The 24702-nt window shown below is 39.4% G+C and overlaps 1 protein-coding gene across 2 annotated transcripts in view; it reads right to left on the bottom strand.

Annotated features, from left to right (window-relative positions):
* NRDC (nardilysin convertase) overlaps positions 1 to 24702 on the bottom strand; it is a 97203-nt gene that overhangs the window by 2599 nt on the left and 69902 nt on the right. For both annotated transcript variants that reach the window (XM_005894727.2, XM_005894728.3), the window contains 13 exons: positions 17766 to 17870; positions 13410 to 13533; positions 12772 to 12858; positions 10987 to 11106; positions 9814 to 9865; positions 8635 to 8785; positions 5459 to 5586; positions 3787 to 3949; positions 3000 to 3031; positions 2620 to 2758; positions 1355 to 1402; positions 1009 to 1061; positions 497 to 580 (listed from right to left, as the gene is read on the bottom strand). In XM_005894727.2, coding sequence (XP_005894789.1) covers positions 497 to 580; positions 1009 to 1061; positions 1355 to 1402; positions 2620 to 2758; positions 3000 to 3031; positions 3787 to 3949; positions 5459 to 5586; positions 8635 to 8785; positions 9814 to 9865; positions 10987 to 11106; positions 12772 to 12858; positions 13410 to 13533; positions 17766 to 17870 — 1286 coding nt within the window. The remainder of the gene's footprint in view (positions 1 to 496; positions 581 to 1008; positions 1062 to 1354; positions 1403 to 2619; positions 2759 to 2999; positions 3032 to 3786; positions 3950 to 5458; positions 5587 to 8634; positions 8786 to 9813; positions 9866 to 10986; positions 11107 to 12771; positions 12859 to 13409; positions 13534 to 17765; positions 17871 to 24702) is intronic.

The following is a 24702-nucleotide window of genomic DNA, read 5'->3' as shown; positions in this document are numbered from 1 at the left end:
TCATCACTGACCAGGTCTCAAGCAGAAGGCAAAGGAGAGAACTGGGTCTAAGGCATATTTCCAGGAAAGGCTGAAGTGATCTCCCCTAAGCTGCAGGAGGTAAGTGAACAGTGAAGAACCCCCACCCCTACTCCACTTCTGGCCCAATTCCCTGGTATCCTCGTAGGAAGCAGTAGACAGCCATGCTGACCATTTCAAAGCTGAGGACCAACACGGCCTAGTACCTTGCTTGCAGCCCGAATGCTAGGTCAGGCATCTGCCTTTCTTGTCTTCAGATATGCCTGAAGAGAGGAAGCAGTAGCAAGCCCTGCACAGTCACCATAGGACTTGAGTCAAACCTACAAACCCACTGGTAAGTCCTGGACCAGGCCATGTATGAGCCACCTGCTGCAGCTGTGACTAAATGGGAAGCAAATGGTCAGGGCAAGGATGCAGCCCCTATTCTCTATGCCAAGAAAAACGATAGCTGGGCCCATCATCTCACTTGTTTACTCACTTGTATTTGGTTGCCTGAGTCCCCACGGTGACAGAGAAGCCTAGAATCCCAGATGTGTTCCTACAGGTAGGGTAGACATGGTACCTATGGCCAGAGTGAAAAGTTCTATGAGCTCGGGTACTCACCTGCACCCTGTCCTTGGAGGTACTAGAGAGCAGTGGGAACGGTTTCTGCCCATCCTTACTGGACCCTACAGGTCCTGGAAGAGGATCCATAGATGTTTACTCTTGGGTTAGGGTATCCACCCCTCTTCTGAACTGAGGACCACAAGGCCAGCCTCTTCTCTTGCTAATCTTGAAACTTGACCAAACTGACTGATCATAGTCCAAGATGCAAATTGCAAAAGTTTTGACAGTATGACTCTACCGAGTGTGACTTGGTAGGTATGACTCTTAAGGCCTGGAAGGGCCAAAGAGTGCTGAGACTGTTCAGTCAGTCCAGCTGATCGACTTAAGCCTGCAAAGTAAGCCCCAGATCTTACTTGAGGTCAGTGCTCTTGCCAGCAGACTTACCCAAGGGTCTGCTTGGTTCGAAGGAAGTCAAAACAAGGCTCTTCCATATGCATCTGTAATTCAACATACTACCCATCAGCTCAACTCCTCCCAGCAGAGAAACCTCCATTTCTTCCCCCCAAAGTGTTAACATGTGACCCCCGAGTCCAGCCTCCCTTACTGCCTTCTTAAATAGCCCAGGCCCATTATCCTGGCTAATACTAGGTGAGAAATGCTCAACAACCAGCTCACTTACAAACCACAGATCTCTGACCACTCCCAGGTCCCCAGCCCCCAGGTAGATAGGCCAGTCCTCACAGTTGGCCAGGGGCTCCCGAGTATAGGGACTCTCCTTTATGCAACTTACCACAAGCAGCTCCATAAGAGTGTATTCTTTCAGACTCCTGGCACCTGACTGAGAGGAGAAGCTGATCAGACCAACTGAAAATCCAATGGCTTACAGGGCTTTTTAAAAATATAGCTCTTCTTGACGACCATTTATTCAGGATACTACCCTACTCTTCTCCCCCGCCCCCGCCGCCCCACCCCATACCCTCTACTGTTATACTTCCTGCCTTCCCACAAAACAGGAGGTGTGTGCAGACTGGAATCATGCATGATGATCTGTATTCCCAGCCCTAGCTCAGAACTGCAGGTGGACATGGAATTGAGTTCAGTAATCCCTGACCTGCCAGCTCCTGCCCAAAACACACCAAGGACACAACCTAAAGTCAAGGACTTGCAGAGGAAGATAGGCTCTACAGACAAGGCAAAGATTCAGCGCCAGAAACTCAAGAAAAGGACAAGGTGACAAGTGAGGCCGTGGAGCCCTGCCCAAAGTCCAGGCCAGGGATCTTTACGAGGTCAGACAGAGAAGTGATTTCCTCATGTAGAAAACCCAGGACCAAAGCAGCAGATAAAGAGCCCCAGTGTTTGGGAAGTCTGAGATCAGTCTAAACAGACACAGGTCCCCACTGTCCTAAAAGTGAGTGGGACCAAACACAGGCTAGTCTATGGACCAATTGAGATCAGTGCAAAGCTCTTTCTTATTTTAAGCACCATCCCATATCTCCAGAATGCTGTGGAAAACACATAGGATTTGAAGACAGAAAGTATAAATTTGAACTCCAGCTGGTATGACCTCAGGTAAGTGAAGGACCTCAGATTTATCATACATAAAATAGAGGTGATAAATCCTCTCTCTCAGGTGCTTTGAAAATACTCATTATGACTCTGGAAGCCATTCTATTTATTGTATGTTGGTTGACTATGTTTGCTTTTGTCGTATTTTAAAACTGTCCTTTTAACAAATGTCTTCTTGCTCCCTGGAGTTCTGACTGGTGAATATGTAGGGACTTCCAGCCATACTTCAGTTCTGTCCCTCTGGACTAGTGGCTGGGTGATTAATAAAGCACTGTGATTGAAAAAGGATCCACTCCACTGACAGGAGCAGTTTTTAAATGTAATTGCTTCAAGAGGACATATGACCCCAAGCATAAAACCACAGAGTAACCTCAAACAGGCCTTGAAGAGCATAGGATCACTTCCCCCAGACACTGTGGTCCTTCCACCAGTCTTTAGTGTGTAAAAGACACAGCCATGAGGACAGCTGTGTGCAAAGGGGCCACTGACCTGGTAATATACAGTGACTTCAGAGTTGGCGTCACCCCTGTTCAGAGCTCTCACTTTGCACAGGTGGTGGCCACTGGGTAGCTCCACCACCTGGAACTGCACAGGCATCTCCTGCTCCAGAGGCATGAAGTTCAACTTGCTGCAAAACAATCAGTATGGGTCATCGAGGCTGTGCCTTTATCCTCCTATTCCTGCCCCCAAAATTGAAACTCAGGCCTTCTACACTGCCTTCTGAATTGCTTTGTTTATATAACTAACCTCAAATAAACCTACAAGAAGCATCTCCATTACAGATTTAGTAACAACTGAATTTTGGTCTCAAGGTCCTCTTGCTATTAAGAACACATAACTCCTAAAGAGAAAATTCAACTAATACTCACTCAACAACATATTTCAGGAAATCTGTAGATTCCTAGGAGGTGAAAGAGAAGAAAATAGCTATATCAGACTCTACTGTCATTAATTTCACCCCAAACCAACTAATACCAATGTTCTAAGTGCATGGGAAGCCCTGGAATGCATCAGAAAGCAGATACAGTCTGTCACCCAAAATGCTGATCATTCATTCACTGGGTTTATCACTCATTAACTGGGATTATCATTCACTGATTCAATATTGATTATGTTTGTTGAATACTAAGTGGCTCTCAACTGAAGTGGCTCCTTTTCTGTTCTCCCTTGGTGCTGTTTACTGTCCACTGTGAAACTTTCTCCACTGGGGGATCAAACTTAGTTGTCCGGTTTACCCCATTAGGCTGTGTTTTAGAAACCTGGATCTATTAATACAGAGCCTGGCATAGAGTGAGCAACAGAATACACTTGATACTAAGTGAATGATGTATATATATATACATCCCTCAGCCCTCCCCAGCTCCCACTTTAATCTCTAAATTAAACTGTTTCTAGTTTCCACAATTGTCAACAAATGTAACCAGTACCATGTATTTACCAAACCCACTTAACTCAAAATGCGGTCCAATACCAGTAGTCTCTTTCATAAGAAAGTCTTGTCCAGCACTGAAAGGGCCAAGTTCCCTTCTAAACAGACTGTGACGATGCTGGCCTGCCAAAATTACAGAGCTTCCCCTTTAGGGAAGAACTAATAGAATTCCAGAGCGCAGAACAGCATTCATACCTGGCCTGTACCAACAGAACCCTGACACTCACTGTGCTTGTGACATTTCCTTGTACCAGGCCCTCAACAAAGAGCTGGGCTTTGAATTCTCTGACGAAGCTCAGCAGAGACTCAAGGGAAAGGCCATCCATCAAAGCGCGATACTTATCAATCATAGACCAACGGGAATACTCCAGGATTAAAAGCCGAACATCTCTACAGAGAGCAGGGAAAAAAAAGTCTTATTGTAAGAAATGAATCGTAAGGGTATAGGATTGGGTTCAGTTTCTATAGATGATGTGTTTCTTTAAAGTGACAATTTCTATCACTACTTAAGATAGGGAAACAATGTCATAAGCAGCAAAAAGCATTTAAAACTGCATATATAGACTATTACATAGATTATTAGCTCATTGGTAAAACTTATGTTTCAATTGCAAAATAAAACACTTCACACAAGCTGCCAAATGAGTCACAAACCAATATTACTATTTTGATTTCAAATCTCACTAGCATTTATTCATTACTGGAAGTGACCATCATGTATATCTACAATGACAATACAGCATAACTGGCTCTAGGCAAGAATCAGACTAACCCCCTCCCACACGGTAAGCTATTTATTTATTTTTCTTAGTAAGCTGTTTAAATATGGCCAAGTTACCTAACATTTGTGGCTCAATTTCATTTGTAAAACAAGGGAAATAAAAACGCCATACTATTATCAGTTTTGGTGAGAATTAAATAAATACACTTAAAGTTCTTAGATCTAACACATACCAAATCTTCAATAAACAAGTACTATTACTCTACCACATTTTAACAAAGTAGTATTCAGGAGTTATAGGATATATGGGGCTATTTTTAATTATATCAATAGTTCCAGACAACTCTCCTTTCCCATTTATATTTGGTTATTAGTTTTTATAACTTTTTGTGATCAGATTATCAGTTATTACATGTCTGATTCTTAACTACTCCCTCCCCTGCTTTCGAATTTTGGCCATTTATGGTCTCATTATAACTATGTCTAATGCAGGGTATTTACAGATGCCCAGCAAACAGGTCAAGTAGGGGCTCGCAAGCCATGTGCATAAAGGGCTATATCTGCTCAGAGGGGACTTTTTCCCCCCTCCCACAAAGGCTCTACCTGCTGACAGAGCCTTTTTACCCTCAAGAGTGTACTTTTTTCTGATTCACACAAAGGTACCCTATAAGCTACCGCTGGCCCTAGATTAAAGAACAGGCTCTGGTGAAAGGCCCAAGATGACTGCCTATTAGCAGAGGGCATACAGACTGTCCAGAAGCGTTTCTGCTCTCTTCTGCAACCTGACTGAATTCTGGATAGCTGCAGTTGTCAGATAAATGACCTGTTAGGCAATTTAACTCAGCTACTTATCATAACATCCAATACACTAAGCAATTTTGAGCTACAACAAAGTCAGCACTTTTTGAACTATTTTTTACTTAGAAACTAGGAAAAAACACTCTTAACCTTTAGCCTCTAATTAAGTATAGTAGACTGTCTGCAGTCCTCCTCACCGATAACTACTTACACTGAGTTTAGGAACTCTCTAACTCTATGGGCTAGTTTCCTAAAACACAGCACAATTCTATCACATCTGAATTAGCACTGAAACAACAGCCTCACTCCCCACACTTAATTCCAAGGAAGGCATATAGTTTTAGGCCTTCAAAATATAAGCTGATCCCATGTATACCCACTTGGCCAGAGTTTCAGGCTTGATGAGGATGTTAAAGTAGGTCTTCTTCAATTGCTCAGTTATCATTGTAAACACAGCTGGTGTGGAACTGAACTCCGCTAAGTAGTCAATAATAAGTTGAAACAGTAGCTAAGAAGGAAAGAAAGAAACACCGTAAGTGGAGAAACATGTAAATCCACTGATTTTTAGGGGGAAAATGTTTCCCATTGGTTTCTACCAGGGGTTCAATATGATAAAATAGGCATTGTGTGGGACATAAGTACTAATGACTCAAAGAATCTTTTTTTTTTTTTTTCCCCTTAACCCATGGCTACACCACCTAGCTATTTTTTTTTCCAGTAATTCATTTATTTATTTTTGGCTGTGCTGGATCTTCACTGCTATGTAGGCTTTTCTATAGTTGCAGTGAGTGGGGACTGCTCTCTAGTTATTGTGATCAGCTTCTCACTGCGGTGGTCTCTCTTGTTGTGGAGCAGAGTCTAGGCTGCACGGGCTTCAGTAGTTGCAGCATGTGGGCTCTGCAGGTGCGTCTCCCGGGCTCTAAGCACTGGCTCAACAGTTGTAGCACACGAGCTCCGGGACATGTGGGATCTTCCCAGATCAAGGATTGAACTGGTGTTTCCTGCATTGGCAGGTAGATTCTTTACCACTGAACTACCAGGGAAGCCCCTCCCTCAAAGAATTTTTAGGAGCTAAAATTCTCAATAATTATAAAATCTGAAGGAATAAAAATTTTCTTTTTCATAATTTTCAGAGGTATTTTAAAACATTTTTTCCTTCCCATTAAACTTAAAAATAATTTTATTGAGCATCTCCACTGCCCCAAAATTTGATTTTAACTGGGAGGAGATAATTTAGGAAATAATGACTTTGTATCAACCTGTGCTATCCAGAAACATGTGGAGTCTTCTCCCTTAAAGTCTTTTATATGCTTCAAAAAGATTTATGGCTTTCTTTAGATAGGTTCTATACTTTTCTTCTTTATTCTTACATATTTGATTGTTTTTCTCAATATTATAGTGACATATTTTTTCCCAATCCATTTCTAAGTGGTTATTACACTACAGGAAAATGAGCCATTGATATACTGGTCTTATGATGAGTCATATCACAAATTATTTTTTAAATTCTAATAGTATTTTGCAAAGAAAAATGCTTTTTCTCTTCCAGGTGTTTTTATTTTTTCACTTTAATACAGTAGCCAGAAATTCTAAAAATAATGTCGACTAATAGAAGTGATGGTGGGTATCCTCGACTCGTTCCTAATTTTAATGTTCAGGATTTCATCAGTTAGTATAACATCTGTTATTGTACATTTAATTAAGATTTTTATTGTGGTTGAGTAACCTCCCTTTATTCCTACTTATTAGGAATGACAGCTCAAATTTATCAAATAATTTTGGGGGCATTAATCACTATATTCATATAGTATTTCTCAACTGACTTTGATATAATGATTTATGTTCATTATCACTATATTCACACAGTGTTTCTTAACTGACTTGTGTTATAATGATTTATAACAGCTTCATAAAACTGAACAACCAACTCTTTGCTTTGCTGGCACTGGTCATGGTCAATTATTCTTCTTGTTATATTTGAACTTAACTTTCAAGTTTTTAGAATGCTTGACTCTGTATTTCATAGGTGTAAATGATCTCTAGTTTTACATATGTATTTATAGTATTTATATAAAGTTTTAATGTTACAGTAGGGAAGCTTCATAAAATGAAGAACCTCAAATACTATGGTTTGTATTTCTAAAAAGCTCTCCAGGTAATTCCAAAACATACCTACCAAATGACAACTACTGTATTTGGCTTTAATATGTTTGGATTTTAAGCTACATTATATTTACTCTTTTGAAGGTTACTAAAATATTCCATGTGTCTCCTCCTAAGAATAATTTTTGTTCCCAGGGGAGACTGACAAGTAAGAGGGTATAAAGAAGAAAACTACTCTTCTCTAGGGTTTTTGCTAAGATATGGAGGCTATCACCTCTTAGCACAGGTCTAATTACTTCCAGGTCCTCTCCTCCAGAATTTTTCTTAGATAAACCCAATTCCCCAAATGTTAATATATGTTCTACCCAAAAAACCAACATATAAAATTTATTGCTGGGTACATTATTTTACCTGGTTCTTGGTATTTCTTCCTTTACTTATGAAGTACTGACAGATGACATTGAAACATATTCTTTACCAAAAGATAAATCACTAACAAGATATAAACTCTGTTTCTTAAGAGTCATAAACTTAGAAGGGAACAAGACACACACACTTGAAACAATGGAAAAGACTGTAAGAAGACAAAGAAAGAACACAGACATCTAAGTTCTACTCTTCGTCAGGGTATCAGGGAACATGTCAGGTGTTTTAAATCTGTCCTTGCACTATGGCATGAAATTACACTCAAAAAAGAAAACAAAGAAAGAGCTAGTCACTCAGTCGTGTCCAACTCTTTGTGACCCCATGGACTGTAGCCCACCAGGCTCCTCTGTCCATGGAATTCTCCAGGCCAGAATACTGGAGTGGGTAGCGTTTTCCTTCTCCAGGGGATCTCCCCAACCCAGGAATAGAATCTAGGTCTCCCACATTGCAGGCAGACTCTCTACTGTCTGAGCCACAAGGGCAGCCCAATTACACTCAAACAAGTACTAAATACCAGTGTTGGCTGCAGAGAAACTGACAGTAAAGAGAAGTATAATCAAGTCTGAAGCACAGGCTGTGCTGTAGCTATTACTAATGTATACAACACTAATAAATGTAATTAATTGAAGAATATATGTTGCTCTTATATGTGGCCAAAGTCAGAATACCTGCCATCAGCCAAAAAAACCATAATGATCTCCAGGCCAGAATATTGGAGTGGGTAGCTGTTCCCTTCTCTAAGGAATCTGTCCCACCCAGGAATCGAACCAGGGTTTCCTGCATTGCAGGCTGAGCTACCAGGGAAGCCCAATAAATACAATTAATTAAAGAATATATGTTGCTCTTATATGTGGCCAAAGTTGGAATACCTGCCATCAGTCAAAAAAACCTAATGATCTATATTAATACATATTTCTTTTCATATACAGCACCTTATGCACAAACCTCTATGCTTGGTGCTATAGGCACAACAAACAAATAGGAAATTTTAAAGTTGTCTGCAAAGAAATCAGAGCACTGTACTTACAGGTAGTTTATGGTTGAATCCTTTCACTCGAATAATTAAACCATGTTCTCCAGCGACCAGCTTATACTCCAGCTGTGCCACATCTGCTTCATAAGCTGGTTCCGCAAGGTTATGGGTAAGGATATTGACAAAGATATCAAAGAGGACCACACTAAGAGTATAAAAATGCAAACAGCATCATTAACTGACAAGAAATAGACAAATTTCCTTCAACTTAGAGGAAGAAACTTCACTTTTATAAAGATGTTAATTCACTACTCCAGAATGTAAACTCTATATACTAACTGAGCTCAAAGGTAAATACAGCTTACTAGGGCTCGGGTTCACCAGGGCATTACAGAACTCCCACCTTCAGCAGTGCTCCCCTAATCTTTTTCATGTCATGCACAAATAGAATATGATAATATTTATGTTGCACAATGGGATAAGTGTAAAATACATGAAAAGCAACTGGCCCAAATGCTCTGGCTATCCCTGTGGCCTAGGTTTTCTTGCCAACAAATTAAAAATCTGAGGGAAGAGAGTAGGGTCATGTTTTTTTGTGTTTTTTTTTTTGGCCATGTGGCATGTGGAATCTTAGTTTCCCAACTAGGAATTGAACCAGAGACTGATGCATTGGAAATGCATAGTCTTAACCACTGGATGGCCAGGGAAGTCCTGTAATGCACTTTTTAGACTGGATATTAATAATGTTAGTGCTATTTGTCAGTTTAAGGCTGGATTTTACAGGTTAAGGGGCAAAAGAAAGGAAGAAATGTAGTAACATTTCCTGAGCACCTCCTATGATTCAGGTACATTTTAGGCTCTCTGACCTCCCACAATACAGCTATCTATATAAACGTGTAAATAATTTGCTAAGAATGAAGTAAAATCAGACTCCTTGGCAGTCTCAAAATACAGGTCAACAGATTCACACTAGTCCTCATTATATACTGGAGGCTAACCCAAGCTTATCTTTAAGGAACTTTCTCAATCCAGTACAAATAAGTGCTGGAGACGGAGCAGCCACAATTCCATCTTAGTGATTCACACAGATAATTTGTTTTGGGCACATAGAAAACACATACATGAGGAGCACAGCTCAAGTACTGACAAAGAGAATGATACAATGATTCAGAAATAAAAGTCTTTCAATAATTAAAATATATATATCTTCCAGAAAAGAGGACAATTTCTTACTTTGCTGCAGACTTCTGTATCAAAGGTGAGATCAGATGGAAACGTATATATGCTGAAAGAAAAAGACCCTAAATAAGAAACTAATGGCCAGAGGCCTCAAATATTTAGTACATCTGTTATTTTCCCCCAATACGATGATGTTTTAAAAATTCTGAAATAAACCACTAATCCTTAAATCCTCATTACATTTTTATCCTTAAGCGTCCTTAATAAGTATATTTACCATTCCAAATAGTGTCCAGAAGGCATACTTTAATCTATAGGAAAATCACATATATAGACAGATACGCAGAGAGGCCTATGAATACTCTTACTATCAATAGCCTTGGTCAGGAAAAATGCATATAGAGGTATACATGTCAAGAACATTAAGGGAAAAATACCAATGCTCACAGAAAGTTGTATCAGTACTGTTCCAAGGAAGCGGAATAAATGTTAAGAACATTTTTAGAAACTCATAATCTATCCAAGAAAAACTGAGTAAACACCTTCCCAGTGAACTCAAGAATCCCTTAGAACTATAGTACAGTTGTGTCAAGGCTACGGATATGGGCTAGATGGCAAACAAGAGCACCTACCCTTTGATTCCAAGTTGCTTCAGTAAGTTCCTATGCTATGCACAAGAACACAAAATTTAAAAAGCAACACAGTTTGGGCTACCATGTTGAAGATAAGAGCTTCAGAGTCTGGTTAACTGTATATACAACACTTCCTTTAGGCTGAGAAACAAAGAGTACAGGGAGACAGATGGAGGATATTTCACATTTGTAATGCTGGACTTGGCTATCTATCACGTCTAAGAATAATTCCTTTCAGCATACTCTTACTCTTGATTCTCTTTTTAACAATAATGTTCAAAAAACACCACCTGCTGCCTGAGACAGCCAAACACCTGGCTCTGCTTTCATTTAACTGAGAAAAAAAAAATCAAAAAATAATTTCATTTTATGCTTGAATCCTTATTTATTCCCTGGAATCTGTAGTGTACATAAGAATTTCTGTGACAGCACAGGAGCATAGTATGGATCCGACAGGTAAGCCTGGAAAAGGTCTTCAAGTAGAAGGAAAAGAGGAAAGGAAGAGATGTGACAGACAAGAGGTAAAAGGTTGTGAGAAACTGGAGAAAGTTTGGTTATACTTATTTCACTAGTTTTAAGGAGGTAAACATTTTACCTTTGGGGATTTTGAATTTGTTGTCTTTCTTATACCACAGGCAACCTTGTGGAGTATTCACAATTTTAACAGGGTATTCTGTCTCTGGACAATCAAAAGCCTTCAACATGAAATCCGTGGCTAACAAAAGCAAAAGGTAATAAATCACTCAGTTATCACAACAGAATTTCCATCAATCTGTTCTTGGTTTCAGAACTCTAGGTAACTCTTTTTTGAGGCAAAAACATGTCAAATTCAAATGTTAGAGTACAATAAATTAGTAGAACAATACTAAAAAGAAAGTCCTCTTGGCCTTGCTGCTGCTGCTCCTAAGTCACTTCAGTAGTGTCCAACCCTGTGCGACCCCATAGACGGCAGCCCACCAGGCTCCCCCGTCTCTGGGATTCTCAGGGCAAGAACACTGGAGTGGGTTGCCATTTCCTTCTCCAATGCATGAAAGTGAAAAGTGAAAGTGAAGTCACTCAGTCGTGTCCGACTCTTAGCAACCCCATGGACTGCAGTTTACCAGGCTCCTCCGTCCATGGGATTTTCCAGGCAAGAGTACTGGAGTAGGGTGCCACTGCCTTCTCCGCTCTTGACCTTAAACTACATGAACTCTGAAAATCTGTAATTTCCCAAGAGCTGACTAATCTTAACTGTGAGAGGGACCTTTGGTCAAAATAATTGTATAGACCAATTTATGAATGCATTCTTGAATGAGAATGTCATTTACCAATTTACATATTCAAAATTTACATATTTTTGAAAGTTAACAAATAAAACCATTTTAAAGTGAACAATTCAGGGGAATTAAGTATATTCACAATGGTGTGCAACTACCACTTCTTTCTAGCTGCAAAACATTTTTATCAACCCAAAAGGAAACCCCTAAGCACTAAGGAGCACTAAGCAGTTGCTCCCCATTACCCATTCCCCCCTGCCACTGGCGACCATCAACCTGAGTTCTGTGTCTCTATGGATTTACCTATTCTGGGTATTTCAGGTGAAAAGAATCATACATGTAAACCCCTTTTGTCTGTCTTCTTTCATTTACCATGTTTTCAAGATTCATCCATACTGAAGCATATATATCAGTACGTCATTTCTTTTTATGACAGAATAATCCATCATTGTATGTATATGCCATAGTTTGTTTATCCATTTATTCATTATGAACACTAGTTGTTTCCACCTTTTGCCTTTCGTGAATAATGCTGCTATCAACATGCATGCACATGCATTTGTTTGAATATCTGTTTTCTTTTGGGTATATACCTAGGAATAGAATTGCTGGAAAAATGAAATTCTGAGTAAATTATATTTGTCCTAGACCAGTGACTTCCTCACAGTTAGAATTATTTTCTGTTGTAAGCTAGTAGACAGGTTAACACACACATATACCTACCGGGAACAAAACTTCTGAAAATAATACCCTTTCTTTATTTAATGAAACATTTTGCTATTTTCCACTCTGATTTTTTTTAATGCTTTCACAGTTCATTACACTGGGAGGCAACCTGTAGTTTGAAAACCTCTAGAATAATCAGACAAGATAATGGCAACACCTAGAGGGACTGACGTGAAAGCATCAGCTATCATTGACCAGAAAAAGTCCCAGGATCTATGCTTACGTCCTGTTTCCTGCAATCACCAACTGAACAGTCCAGGACAAGTCATTTGGCTTTTTTGAGCTTCAGTTTTATCATTTGGAAAAGTAAGAAAACTGTAATGCTCATCCCAGAGATCAGGTGTTATTTAATATAAGTACATGGATGGATTATGTATAATGATTGATATTTCACTGACCTATGTACTTGTTTTCAGCTGGAAGATGAAGATCTGGATTCAATTCAAAATCACTCTTCCACAGTTCAGCCCAAGAGTTTTCAATATCTGTAGAGACAAAAGACAAACTGATCCAATAAAGAATGCAGTGTTCAGAATTCTCATAGTAACAAACCAGTCAACAACTGGTCTTCACTAACCAATTCTTTTTTCTCAGGAAAACTGTAAGTGACATAACCTGAGTTTCCAAACTCTTGCTACTCAATGGGTGGTTTCATCAGCCTTGTTATCACCTAGAAAGTTTGTTAGAAACACAGAATCACAAGCTCAACTCTAGAGCTACTGAATCACAATCCATATTTTAATAAGACCTCCAGGTGATATGCACACTGAAGTCTGGGGGGCACTTTTCTAAAATACAGCCAAAAATATCCCCAGGCTCCCAAAGACAACAGGATTTTCTCACTAGCTAATACAGATATAAGCATTGCAGAAAACAATTTCCAGGAAAGTAATATAAATCATTTTCATTTCAAAGTAAACATCTTAAAAAAAAATGTATCATTTTCCCCACAGGAACTACCAGACAAACTATTAAGGAATAAAACTTCCCAGGTGAATCATATACCTAAATGTAGGACAATTTTAAAATATTTTACCTTCCATACTATATTGAGTCCCAAACCATTTCTCCTTGAGGTCACATTTTCCCTCATTAGCACCAGACAGTAGAACAAGATTTGCCTTTTGAGGAACTAGCTGATTAAGGGCTTCAGCAATGACCTAATTGGGGACAGGGGGAAAGTGGAGGGGGAAGACACATATACAACAATTATAACTTCACTCTAATACATCTCTGTTAAAAAGGCAAAGCCACAATATGTTAGACACCCTCAAGATCCTAGCACCTTAATGCTCATGAAACTGTCTATAGTCCATGACCACCCTAATTGACAAAACTTCATTAGTCTATCAGCAGCTTCAAATATCTTTCTTCCGAATGCTCCAATAGTTCTCATCTCAAATTCTACATAAGAGGACTAGCAGTGAAAAGAGCTATCATTTACTAAGCTTTTACTATGTGCCAGGTAGTATTTCATTTAATCCTAACAATAACCTTAAGGTATACCCATTTTCCCTGGTTCGGGAAGGTCCCCTGGAGAAGGGAATGGATACTCATTCCAGTATTCTTGCCTGGAGAATTCCATGGACAGAGAAGCCAAGTGGGCTACAGTCTACGGGGTCACAAAGAGTCAGACACGATTGAGCAATTAATAGTTTCACTTTACTTTTCATACCTATTTTATAGAAAGCACTCAGCCTCAGAGGTTAAAGTTTAAGTAATTTGCACAGATTAAAGATTCTATAATCTGCACAGAACAACACACCTAGAAGTGACAAGTGGAGTTCTAACCAAGTTTGTACATAATTTCAAAAACTATGCTCTTAACTATTATGTATTATACTACTTCAAACACAAGAATCAGTAAAATGATTCAATGTAGAGCCTCCTGTAATAATCCTTCAGCTATGACAAGAACTAAGCATAAGATTTTTATGGGTTAGATTTGAAACCCTAACTACTACTTAAAAACATGTCTTTGAGAAAAAAACAACAAACAGTGGTTCAGAAAAAAATACTTGGACCCCTGGGCACAATCATCCTAGGGAAATGACAAGACTATGTGGTTACTGCTTCCTCCTTTCCCTTTCCCTATCTTCTTTAAAATTAGTAGTTTTACAATACCTACCATCATCACAGTCTCTCACCTCAGCACTATTAACATTTTGGGCCAGATAATTTCTAGTTGTAGAGTGCCATCTCCTGCATTGTAAAATGTTCAGCAATAACTCTGGCTTCTACCCACTAGATGCCAAGATCACTCTCCAGCTGTGACAACTGAAATGTACCCTTTGTTGCTGTTATTCAGTCACTAAGTTGTGTCCAACTCCTTGCAACCCCATGGACTGCAGCACACCAGGCTTCTTTGTCCTCCACTATCTTCTGGACTTTGCTCCAACTCATTCCATTGAGCCTGTGATGCTACCTGACCATCTCATCTTCTGCCAACCCTTTCTCCTCTTGCCTTCAATCTTTCCCAGCATCAGGGTCTTTTCCAATGAGTCAGTTCTTCATATCAGGTGGCCAAAGTACTAGAGCTTCAGCTTCAGCATGAGTACTTCCAATGAATATTCAGGGTTGATTTCCTTTAGGATTGACTGGTTTGATCTCCTTGATGTCCAAGGGGCTTTCAAGAGTCTTTTCCAGCACCACAATTCAAAAACATAAATTCTTCAGCAATCAGCCTTCTTGATGGTCCAACTCTCACATCCACACGTGACTACTGGAAAAAACATAGCTTTGACTATACAGACCTTTGTTGACAAAGTGATGTCTGCTTTTTAATATATTGTCTAGGTTTGTCATAGTTTTCCTTCCAAGAAGCAAGCATCTTTTAATTTTATGGCTGCAATCACCATCTGCAGTGATTTTGGAGCCCAAGAAAATAAAATCTGTCACTGTTTCCACTTTTATCCCTTCTGTTTGCCATGAAATGATGGGACTGGATGCCATGATGTTAATTTTTTTGAATGTTGAGTTTTAAGCCAGGTTTTTCACTCCTCTTTCACCCTAATCAAGAGGATCTTTGGTTCCTCTTTGTTTTCTGCCATTAGAGTGGTATTATCTGCATATCTGAAGTTGCCAATATTTCTTCTGGCAATCCTGATTTCAGCTTGTGATTTCCCCCAGCCCAGCATTTCACATGATGTAGAAATTAAATAAGCAAGGACAGTATACAGCCTAGTCATACTCATGTCCCAATTTTAAACCAGTCAGTTTTTTTTATGTCTGGTTCTAACTGTTGCTTCTTGACCCGCATACAGGTTTCTCAGGAGACAGGTAAGGTGGTCTGATATTCCCATCTCTTTAAGAATTTTCTACTGTTTGTTGTGATCCACACAAAGGCTTTATTAACACAGTCTTCATGAAGCAGAAGGAGATGTTTTTCTATACTTCCCTTGCTTTCTCCATGATCTAATGAACGTTGGCAATTTGATTTCTGATTCCTCTGCCTTTTCTAAACCTAGTATGTACATCGGTAAGTTCTCAGTTAATGTAAAGCTGAAGCCTAGCTTGAAAGATTTTGAGCATTACTTTGCTAGCATGTGAAATGAGCAACTGTACGGTAGTTTGAATATTCTTTGACATTGCCCTTCTTTGGGACTGGAATGAAAACTGACCTTTTCCAGTCCTGTGGCCACTGCTGAGTTTTCCAAATTTGCTGGTATACTGTGTGTAGCACTTTCACAGCATCATCTTTTAGGATTTGAAATAGCTCAGCTGGAATTTCATCACCTCCACTAGCTTTTTCGTAGTGATGCTTCGTAAGGCCCACTTGACTTCACTCTCCAAGGATGTCTGACTCTAGATGAGTGACCACACCATCTTGGTTATCCAGGTCATTAAGACACATTTTGTAAAGTTCTTCTGTATATTCTTGCCACCTCTTCTTAATCTCTTCTGCTTCTTTCAGGTCCTTAATATTTCTGTCCTTTATCCTGCCTATCCTTACATGAAATGTTGCACTGGTATCTCCAATTTTCTTGAAGTGATCTCTAGTCTTATTCATCCTATAGTTTTCTTCTATTCCTTTGCACTGTTCATTTAAGAAAGTTTATTCTCTCCTTGTTGTTCTCCAGAACTCTGCATTCATTTTGGGTGCATTTTTCCCTTTTTCCCTTGTCTTTCACTTCTCTTTCCTCAGCTCTTTGTAAAGCCTTTTCAGACAACCACTTTACCTTTCTGAATTTTTTTTCTTTTTCTTTGGCATGGTTTTGGTCACTGCCTCCTATACCATGTTATGAACCTCCATCCATATTCCTTCAGTCACTCTGTCTACCAGATCTAGTCCCTTGAATCTATTAGTTACCTCCACCATATAATCATAAGGGATTTGATTTAGGTCAAACCTGAATGGCCTGGCAGTTTTCCCTACTTTCTTCAATTAAAGCCGAATTTTGCAATAAGAAGCTCATGATTTGAGCCACAGTCAGCTCCAGGTCTTGTTTTTACTAACTACAGCTTCTCCATCTTTAGCTGCAAAGAACATAAATCAATATGATTTTGGTACTGACCAATCTGGTGATATCCACGTGCAGAATAGTCTTTGGGTTGTTGCAAAGGGTGTTTGCAATGACCAGTGTGCTTTCTTGACAAAACTTTGTTAGCCTTTGCCTTACTTCATTTTGTACTTCAAGGACAAACTTTTCTGTTATTCTGGGTATCTCTTGACTCCCTACTTTTGCATTCCAATCTCCTATGATGAAAAGGACATCTCTGGTGCTAATTTTAGAAGTGTTGTAGGTTTTCACAGAACTGGTCAACTTCAGCTTCTTCGGCATCAGTGGTTGGAGCACAGACTGGGATTACTGTGATGCTGAATGGTTTTCCTTGTATCCAGGCAGTGACAAATATCCCATGGGGACAAAATCACCCCTGGTTGAGAACCTCTACCCCATATGGAGTGAAATGATTTATTTACCAGGACTAGTGAAGGAAAGACCTTGACCAACTATTTATGTGTAATATTTATTACACATAAGTCATATATTTTGAAATCAAGGATTCTTGTATTTCTCTTGTATATATTCTCAAAATGATTAAAATTGTACAGAGTCTCCAAAAGAATTAAAAGGCAAGCTAAGCAAGTACGTTTATCACCTAAAGCACATAATTCTTAGAAATGACTTTAATAAATGTTTCAACACTTGAAAAATAGAAAGAACGTACCTAAGGAGAGGACTTGATTTTCTCGTCATATTAAAGCATGGTCATATACAAGAATCATGAAAAATTATCCACAAAACTACTGATATTTCTTCAGTTAAAACAAACAAAAACCTGACTAAACATAACCTAATTTTCTCCATTCTCATGTTCTTATGTACCTTTCTGCACTTTCTCACCCTCCTCTTTCTCTAAAAGTAAGGTTTAGAGATGGAAACCTCCTTACTTCTGGCTTGTATTCAAAAAGAAGCTGATCTCCAGTGAGAAAGTCCTGTAGTGGGTACAGCTGCATGTTTTCACACATGTTTTCCACATACTCAACTGGATCTGTCTGTAAAGAGGTAAAATTATTTCACACCAGAAATTCCTCATTACTATCCTTAATTTCCCACAAACTATAAATACTTAGCTCTTTTTTTTTTAATGAAACCAAAAGTTTCCCACAGATACAACCAAATAAAATGGCAGCTTAAGGATCTGGTGCTCAGAATTCTAACATAAATTAGCCAGAGAACTACTTTAAGTAGCTTATCCTAACACCCCACCAACCCCCCATCCTGAGCCCTACAACACACAAGGCTCTAATCAGGTCACAGCATCTTCATGGGAGAAATTTTAACAATGGCCCAAATTTTAACAATGGGCACTGTGAAGTGCCCAAAGACAGAGTCTTCATCATTTAATCACTGCAGCACTATAACCTAAAAACTATTTGTAAGCATCAATCAAAATCAAGGTAGAAATCAAATTTTGTCATTAAAGCCTTGATATAAATGGTAAAATTAACTAGTATATTATCTCAATTTAAAACTGAACTAATGAGGGCAGTCCCTAAGATGGCAGAGGAACAGGACAAGGAGACCACTTTCTCCCCTACAAATTTATCAAAAGATCATTTGAACACTGAGCAAATACCACAAAACAACTTCTAAATGCTGGCAGAGGACACCAGGCACCCAGAAAGGCAGCCAATTGTCTTCGAAAGGAGGTAAGACAAAATATAAAAGATAAAAAGAGAGACAAAAGAGTTAGGGACGGAGACCCATCCCAGGAGGGAGTCATAAAAGAGAAGAAGTTTCCAAACACCAGGAAACCCTCTCATTGGCAGGTCTGTGGGGAGTTTTGGAATCTCAGAGGGCAACATAACCGGGAGGAAAAAATAAATAAAACTCACAGATTACGCGCTAAACTGCAGCTCCCAGTAGCCCAGATGCTTGCGTCTGCCACCAGCAAGTGGGGGCTGAACAGGGAGGTGCGGGCTGCAGTGCTTAGGGTAAGGACTGGGCCTGAATGCCATAAGGGCAATGTGAGGGAGCTAACGTGAGATAGCAACCCAAACCAGGGGATAGCCAGAGAGAGGGAAAAAAAAAGAGGAAAGAGAGAGAGAACTTCCACAAAAAGGTCTAACCTAAGGTACTGCTGGGCTGCTCACAGAACAAAGGACTGAGCCAATACCAAAGGAGAGATAGCCATGCAACACACTGGCCCATCCCCTGCCAGAGGCAGGGAGGCAGGCATGCAACGGCCAGAGCCATAAGGCAAAGGGAAAACTCGGCCCCAGGGATGGCATCCTCTACCAAACTGCAAGCAGACTCCCAGTTGCTAACCAAGTCTTCCTGGGATCCTGGACTCACTACCGGATACTTCATTGCACTCCAGAGAGAAAAGATCCAGCTCCACCCATCAGAACACTGATGGAAGCTTCCCTAACCAGGAAACCTTGACAAGCCACTCATCCAACCCCACCCACAGGGAGGAACCTCCACAATAAAGAGGAACCACAAACTACCAGAATTCGGAAAGGCCACCTCAAACACAGCAACCTAAACAAGATGAAAAGGCAGAGAAATATTCAGCAGGTAAAGGAACATGATAAAAGCCCACCAAACCAAACAAAAGAGGAGGAGATAGGGAGTCTACCTGAAAAAGAATTCAGAATAATGACAGTAAAAATGATCAAAAATCTTGAAACCAAAATGGAGTTACAGATAAATAGTCTGGAGACAAGGATTGAGAAGATGCAAGAAAAGTTTAACAAGGACCTAGAAGAAATAAAAAAGAGTCAATCAATAATGAATAATGCAATAACTGAAATCAAAAGCACTCTGGAGGGAACCAACAGTAGAATAACTGAGGCAGAAGATAGGATAAGTGAGGTGGAAGATAGAGTGGTGGAAATAAATGAAGCAGAGAGAAAAAAAGAAAAAAGAATTAAAAGAAGTGAGGACAACCTCAGAAACCTCTGGGACAATGTTAAATGCCCCAACATTCAAATCATAGGAGTCCCAGAAGAAGAAGACAAAAAGAAAGGGCATGAGAAAATACTTGAGGAGATAAGAGTTGAAAACTTTCCTAAAATGGGGAAGGAGATAGCCACCCAAATCCAAGAAACCCAGAAAGTCCCAAACAGGATAAACCCAAGGTGAAACACCCCAAGACACATATTAATCAAATTAACAAAGATCAAACACAAAGAACAAACATTAAAAGCAGCAAGGGAAAAACAATAAATAACTCACAAGGGGATTCCCATAAGGATAACAGCTGATCTTGCAATAGAAACTCTTCAGGCCAGAAGGGAACGGCAGGACATACTTAAGTGATGAAAGAGAAAAACCTACAACCCAGATTACTGGATCCAGCAAGGATCTCATTCAAATATGAAGGAGAAATCAAAAGCTGTACAGACAAGCAAAAGCTCAGAGAATTCAGCACCACCAAACCAGCTCTTCAACAAATGCTAAAGGATGTTCTCTAGACAGGAAACACAAAAAAGGTGTATAAACTCTAACCCAAAACAACAAAGTAAATGGCAATGGGATCATACTTATCAATAACTACCTTAAATGTAAATAGGTTGAATGCCCCAAACAAAAGACAAAGACTGGTTGAATGGATATAAAAACAAGACCCCTATATATGCTGTCTACAAGAGACCCACCTCAAACCTATGGACACATACAGACTGAAAGTGAAGGGCTGGAAAAAGATATTTCACACAAATGGAGACCAAAAGAAAGCAGGAGTAGAAATACTCATATCAGATAAAACAGACTTTGAAATAAAGGCTGTGAAAAGAGACAAAGGAGGACACTACATAATGATCAAAGGATCAATCCAAGAAGAAGATATAACAGTGATAAAAATATATGCACCCAACAAAGGAGCACCACAATATGTAAGGCAAATGCTAACAAGTATGAAAGGGGAAATTAACAATAACACAATAATAGTGGGAGACTTTAATACCCCACTCACACCTATGGGTAGATATACAATGGACCGGTTAGATCTAATTGATATCTGTAGGACATCTCACCCTAAAACAATGAATTTCACCTTTTTCTCAAGTGTACACAGAACTTCTCCAGGACAGATCACCACCCAGGCCATAAATCTAGCCTTGGTAAATTCAAAAAAACTGAAATCATCTCAAGCATCTTTTCTGATAACAATGCAGTAAGATTAGATGTCAACTACAGGAAAAAACTATTAAAAATATAAACATATGAATGCTAAACAACACACTTCTGAATAACCAAATCACAGAAGAAATCAAACCATGCATAGAAACAAATGTAAATGAAAACACAACAACCCAAAACCTATGGGATTCAGTAAAAGCAGTGCTAAGGGGAAGGTTCATAGCAATACAAGCCTACCTCAAGAAACAGGAGAGAAATCAAGTAAATAACCTAACTCTGCACCTAAAGCAACTAGAAAAAGAAGAAATGAAGCATCCCAGTGTTACTAGAAGGAAAGAAATCATAAAAATTAGGGCAGAAATAAATACAAAAGAAACAAAGGAGACCATAGCCAAAATCAACAAAGGTAAAAGCTGGTTTTTTGAGAAGATAAATAAAAGAGACAAACCATTAGCCAGACTCATGAAGAAAAAAAGGGAGAAGAATCAAATCAACAAAATTAGAAATGAAAATGGAGAAATCACAACAGACAACACAGAAATACAAAGGATCCTAAGAGACTACTATCAGCAACTATATGCCAAAAAAAATGGACAACTTGGAAGAAACAGACAACTTCTTAGAAAAGTATAACTTTCCAAAACTGAACCAGGAAGAAATAGAAAATCTTAACAGACCCATCACAAGCACAGAAATTGAAACTGTAATTAGAAGTCTTCCAACAAACAAAAGCCCAGGACCAGATGGCTTCACAGCTGAATTCTACCAAAAATTTAGAGAAGAGTTAACACCTATCCTACTCAAACTCTTCCAGAAAATTGCAAAGGAAGGTAAACTGCCAAACTCATTCTATGAGGCCACCATCACCCTAATACCAAAACCAGACAAAGATGCCACAAAAAAAGAAAACTATAGGCCAATATCACTGATGAACATAGATGCAAAAATCCTTAACAAAATTCTAGTAAAAAGAATCCAACAACATATTAAAAAGATCATACATCATGACCAAGTGGGCTTTATCCCAGGGATGCAACGATTCTCCAATATTCGCAAATCAATCAATGTGATACCCCACATCAACAAATTTAAAGATAAAAACCGCATGATTATCTCAATAGATGTAGAGAAAGCCTTTGACAAAATTCAACATCCATTTATGACAAAAACCCTCCAGAAAGCAGGAATAGAAGGAACATACCTCAACATAATAAAAGCCATATATGATTAACCCACAGCAAACATTATCCTCAATGGTGAAAAATTGAAAGCATTTCTGCTAAAGACAGGAATAAGACAAGGGTGCCACTCTTACCACTATTATTCAACATAGTTTTGGAAGTTTTAGCCACAGCAATCAGAGCAGAAAAAGAAATAAAAGGAATCCAGATTGGAAAAGAAGAAGTAAAACTCTCATTGTTTGCAGATGACATGATCTTCTACACAGAAAATCCTAAAGACTCCACCAGAAAACTACCAGAGCTAATCAATGAATATAGTAAAGTTGCAGGATGTAAAATTAATACATAGAAATCCCTTGCATTCCTATACACTAACAATAAGAAAACAGAAAGAGAAATTAAGGAAACAATTCCATTCACCATTGCAACGAAAAGAATAAAATACTTAGGAATAAATCTACCTAAAGAAACAAAAGATCTATACATAGAAAACTATAAAACAATGGTGAAAGGAATAAGATGACACAAATAGATGAAGAAATATACCACGTTCATGGATCAGAAGAATCAATACAGTGAAAATGAGTATACTACCCAAAGCAATCTATAGATTCAACGCAATCCCTATCAAGCTACCAATGGTATTTTTCAGAGAACTAGAACAAATAATTTCACAATTTGTATGGAAATACAAAAAAACCTCAAAAAGCCAAAGCAATCTTGAGAAAGAAGAATGGAACTGAAGGAATCAACCTGCCTGACTTCAGGCTATACTACAAAGTCACAGTCATCAAGACAGTATGGTACTGGCACAAAGACAGAAACATAGATCAATGGAACAAAATACAAAGCCCAGAGATAAATCCACACACCTACAGACACCTTATCTTTGACAAAGGAGGCAAGACTATACAATGGAGAAAAGACCATCTCTTTAACAAGTGGTGCTGGGAAAACTGGTCAGCTGCTTGTAAAAGAATGAAACTAGGACACTTTCCTGGAGAAGGCAATGGCACCCCACTCCAGTACTCTTGCCTGGAAAATCCCATGGACAGAGAAGCCTGGTAGGCTGCAGTCCATGAAGTCACTAAGAATCGGACACGACTGAACGACTTCACTTTCACTTTTCACCTTCATGCATTGGAGAAGGAAATGGCAACACACTCCGTGGTGTTCTTGCCTGGAGAATCCCAAGGACGGAGGAGCCTGGTAGGCTGCCGTCTATGGGGTCGCACAGGGTCGGACACAACTGAAGCGACTTAGCAGCAACAGCAGGACACTCTAACACCATACACAAAAATAAACTCAAAATGGATTAAAGATCTAAATGTAAGACCAGAAACTATAAAACTCCTAGAGGAAAACATAGGAAAAACACTCTCTGATGTAAATCATAGCAGGATCCTCCATGACCCACCCTCCCAGAGTAATGGAAATAAAGCAAAAATAAACAAATGGGACCTAATTAAACTTAAAAGCTTTTGCACAACGAAGGAAACTATAAGCAAAATGAAAACACAGCCTTCAGAATGGGAGAATAATAATAATAGCAAATGAAGCAACTGACAAAGAATTAATCTCAAAAATATACAAGCAGCTCAATGCCAGAAAAATAAGTGACCCAGTCAAAAAGTGGGCCAAAGAACTAAATGGACATTTCTCCAAAGAAGACATACAGATGGCTAACAAACACATGAAAAGATGATCAACATCACTCATTATCAGAGAAATGCAAATCAAAACCACAATGAGGTACCATCTCACACCTGTCAGAATGGCTGCTATCCAAGTCTATAAACAATAAATGCTGGAGACGGTGCAGAGAAAAAGGAACCCTCTTACACTGCTGGTGGGAACGCAAACTAGTACAGCCACTATGGACAACACTGTAGAGATTCCTTAAAAAACTGGAAACAGAACTGCCATACAACCCAGCAATCCCACTCCTGGGTATACACATGGAGGAACCGAGAACTGAAAGAGACACATGTACGCCAACGTTCATTGCAGCACTGTTTACAATAGCCAGGACATGAAAGCAACTTAGATGCCCATTGGCAGACAAATGGATAAGAAAGCTGTGGTACATTTACACAATGGAATATTCAGTTCAGTTCAGTCACTCAGTCGTGTCCGACTCTTTGCTACCCCATGAATCGCAGCACGCCAGGCCTCCCTGTCCATCACCAACTCCCGGAGTTCACTCAGACTCACGTCCATGGAGTCAGTGATGCCATCCAGCCATCTCATCCTCTGTCGTCCCCTTCTCCTCCTGCCCCCAATCCCTCCCAACATCAGAGTCTTTTCCAATGAGTCAACTCTGTGCATGAGGTGGCCAAAGTACTGGGGTTTCAGCTTTAGCATCAGTCCTTCCAAAGAAATCCAGGGCTGATCTCCTTCAGAATGGACTGGTTGGATCTCCTTGCAGTCCAAGGGACTCTCAAGAGCCTTCTCCAACACCACAGTTCAAAAGCATCAATTCTTCGGCGTTCAGCTTTCTTCACAGTCCAACTCTCACATCCATACGTGACCACAGGAAAAACCATAGCCTTGACTA

The sequence above is a fragment of the Bos mutus genome, chromosome 3 (genome assembly GCF_027580195.1).
Source record: "Bos mutus isolate GX-2022 chromosome 3, NWIPB_WYAK_1.1, whole genome shotgun sequence".
Taxonomy (NCBI): Eukaryota; Metazoa; Chordata; class Mammalia; order Artiodactyla; family Bovidae; genus Bos; species Bos mutus.
The sequence above is the reverse complement of the archived record's forward strand: the minus strand, read 5'-3'. Positions and strand labels throughout refer to the sequence as shown.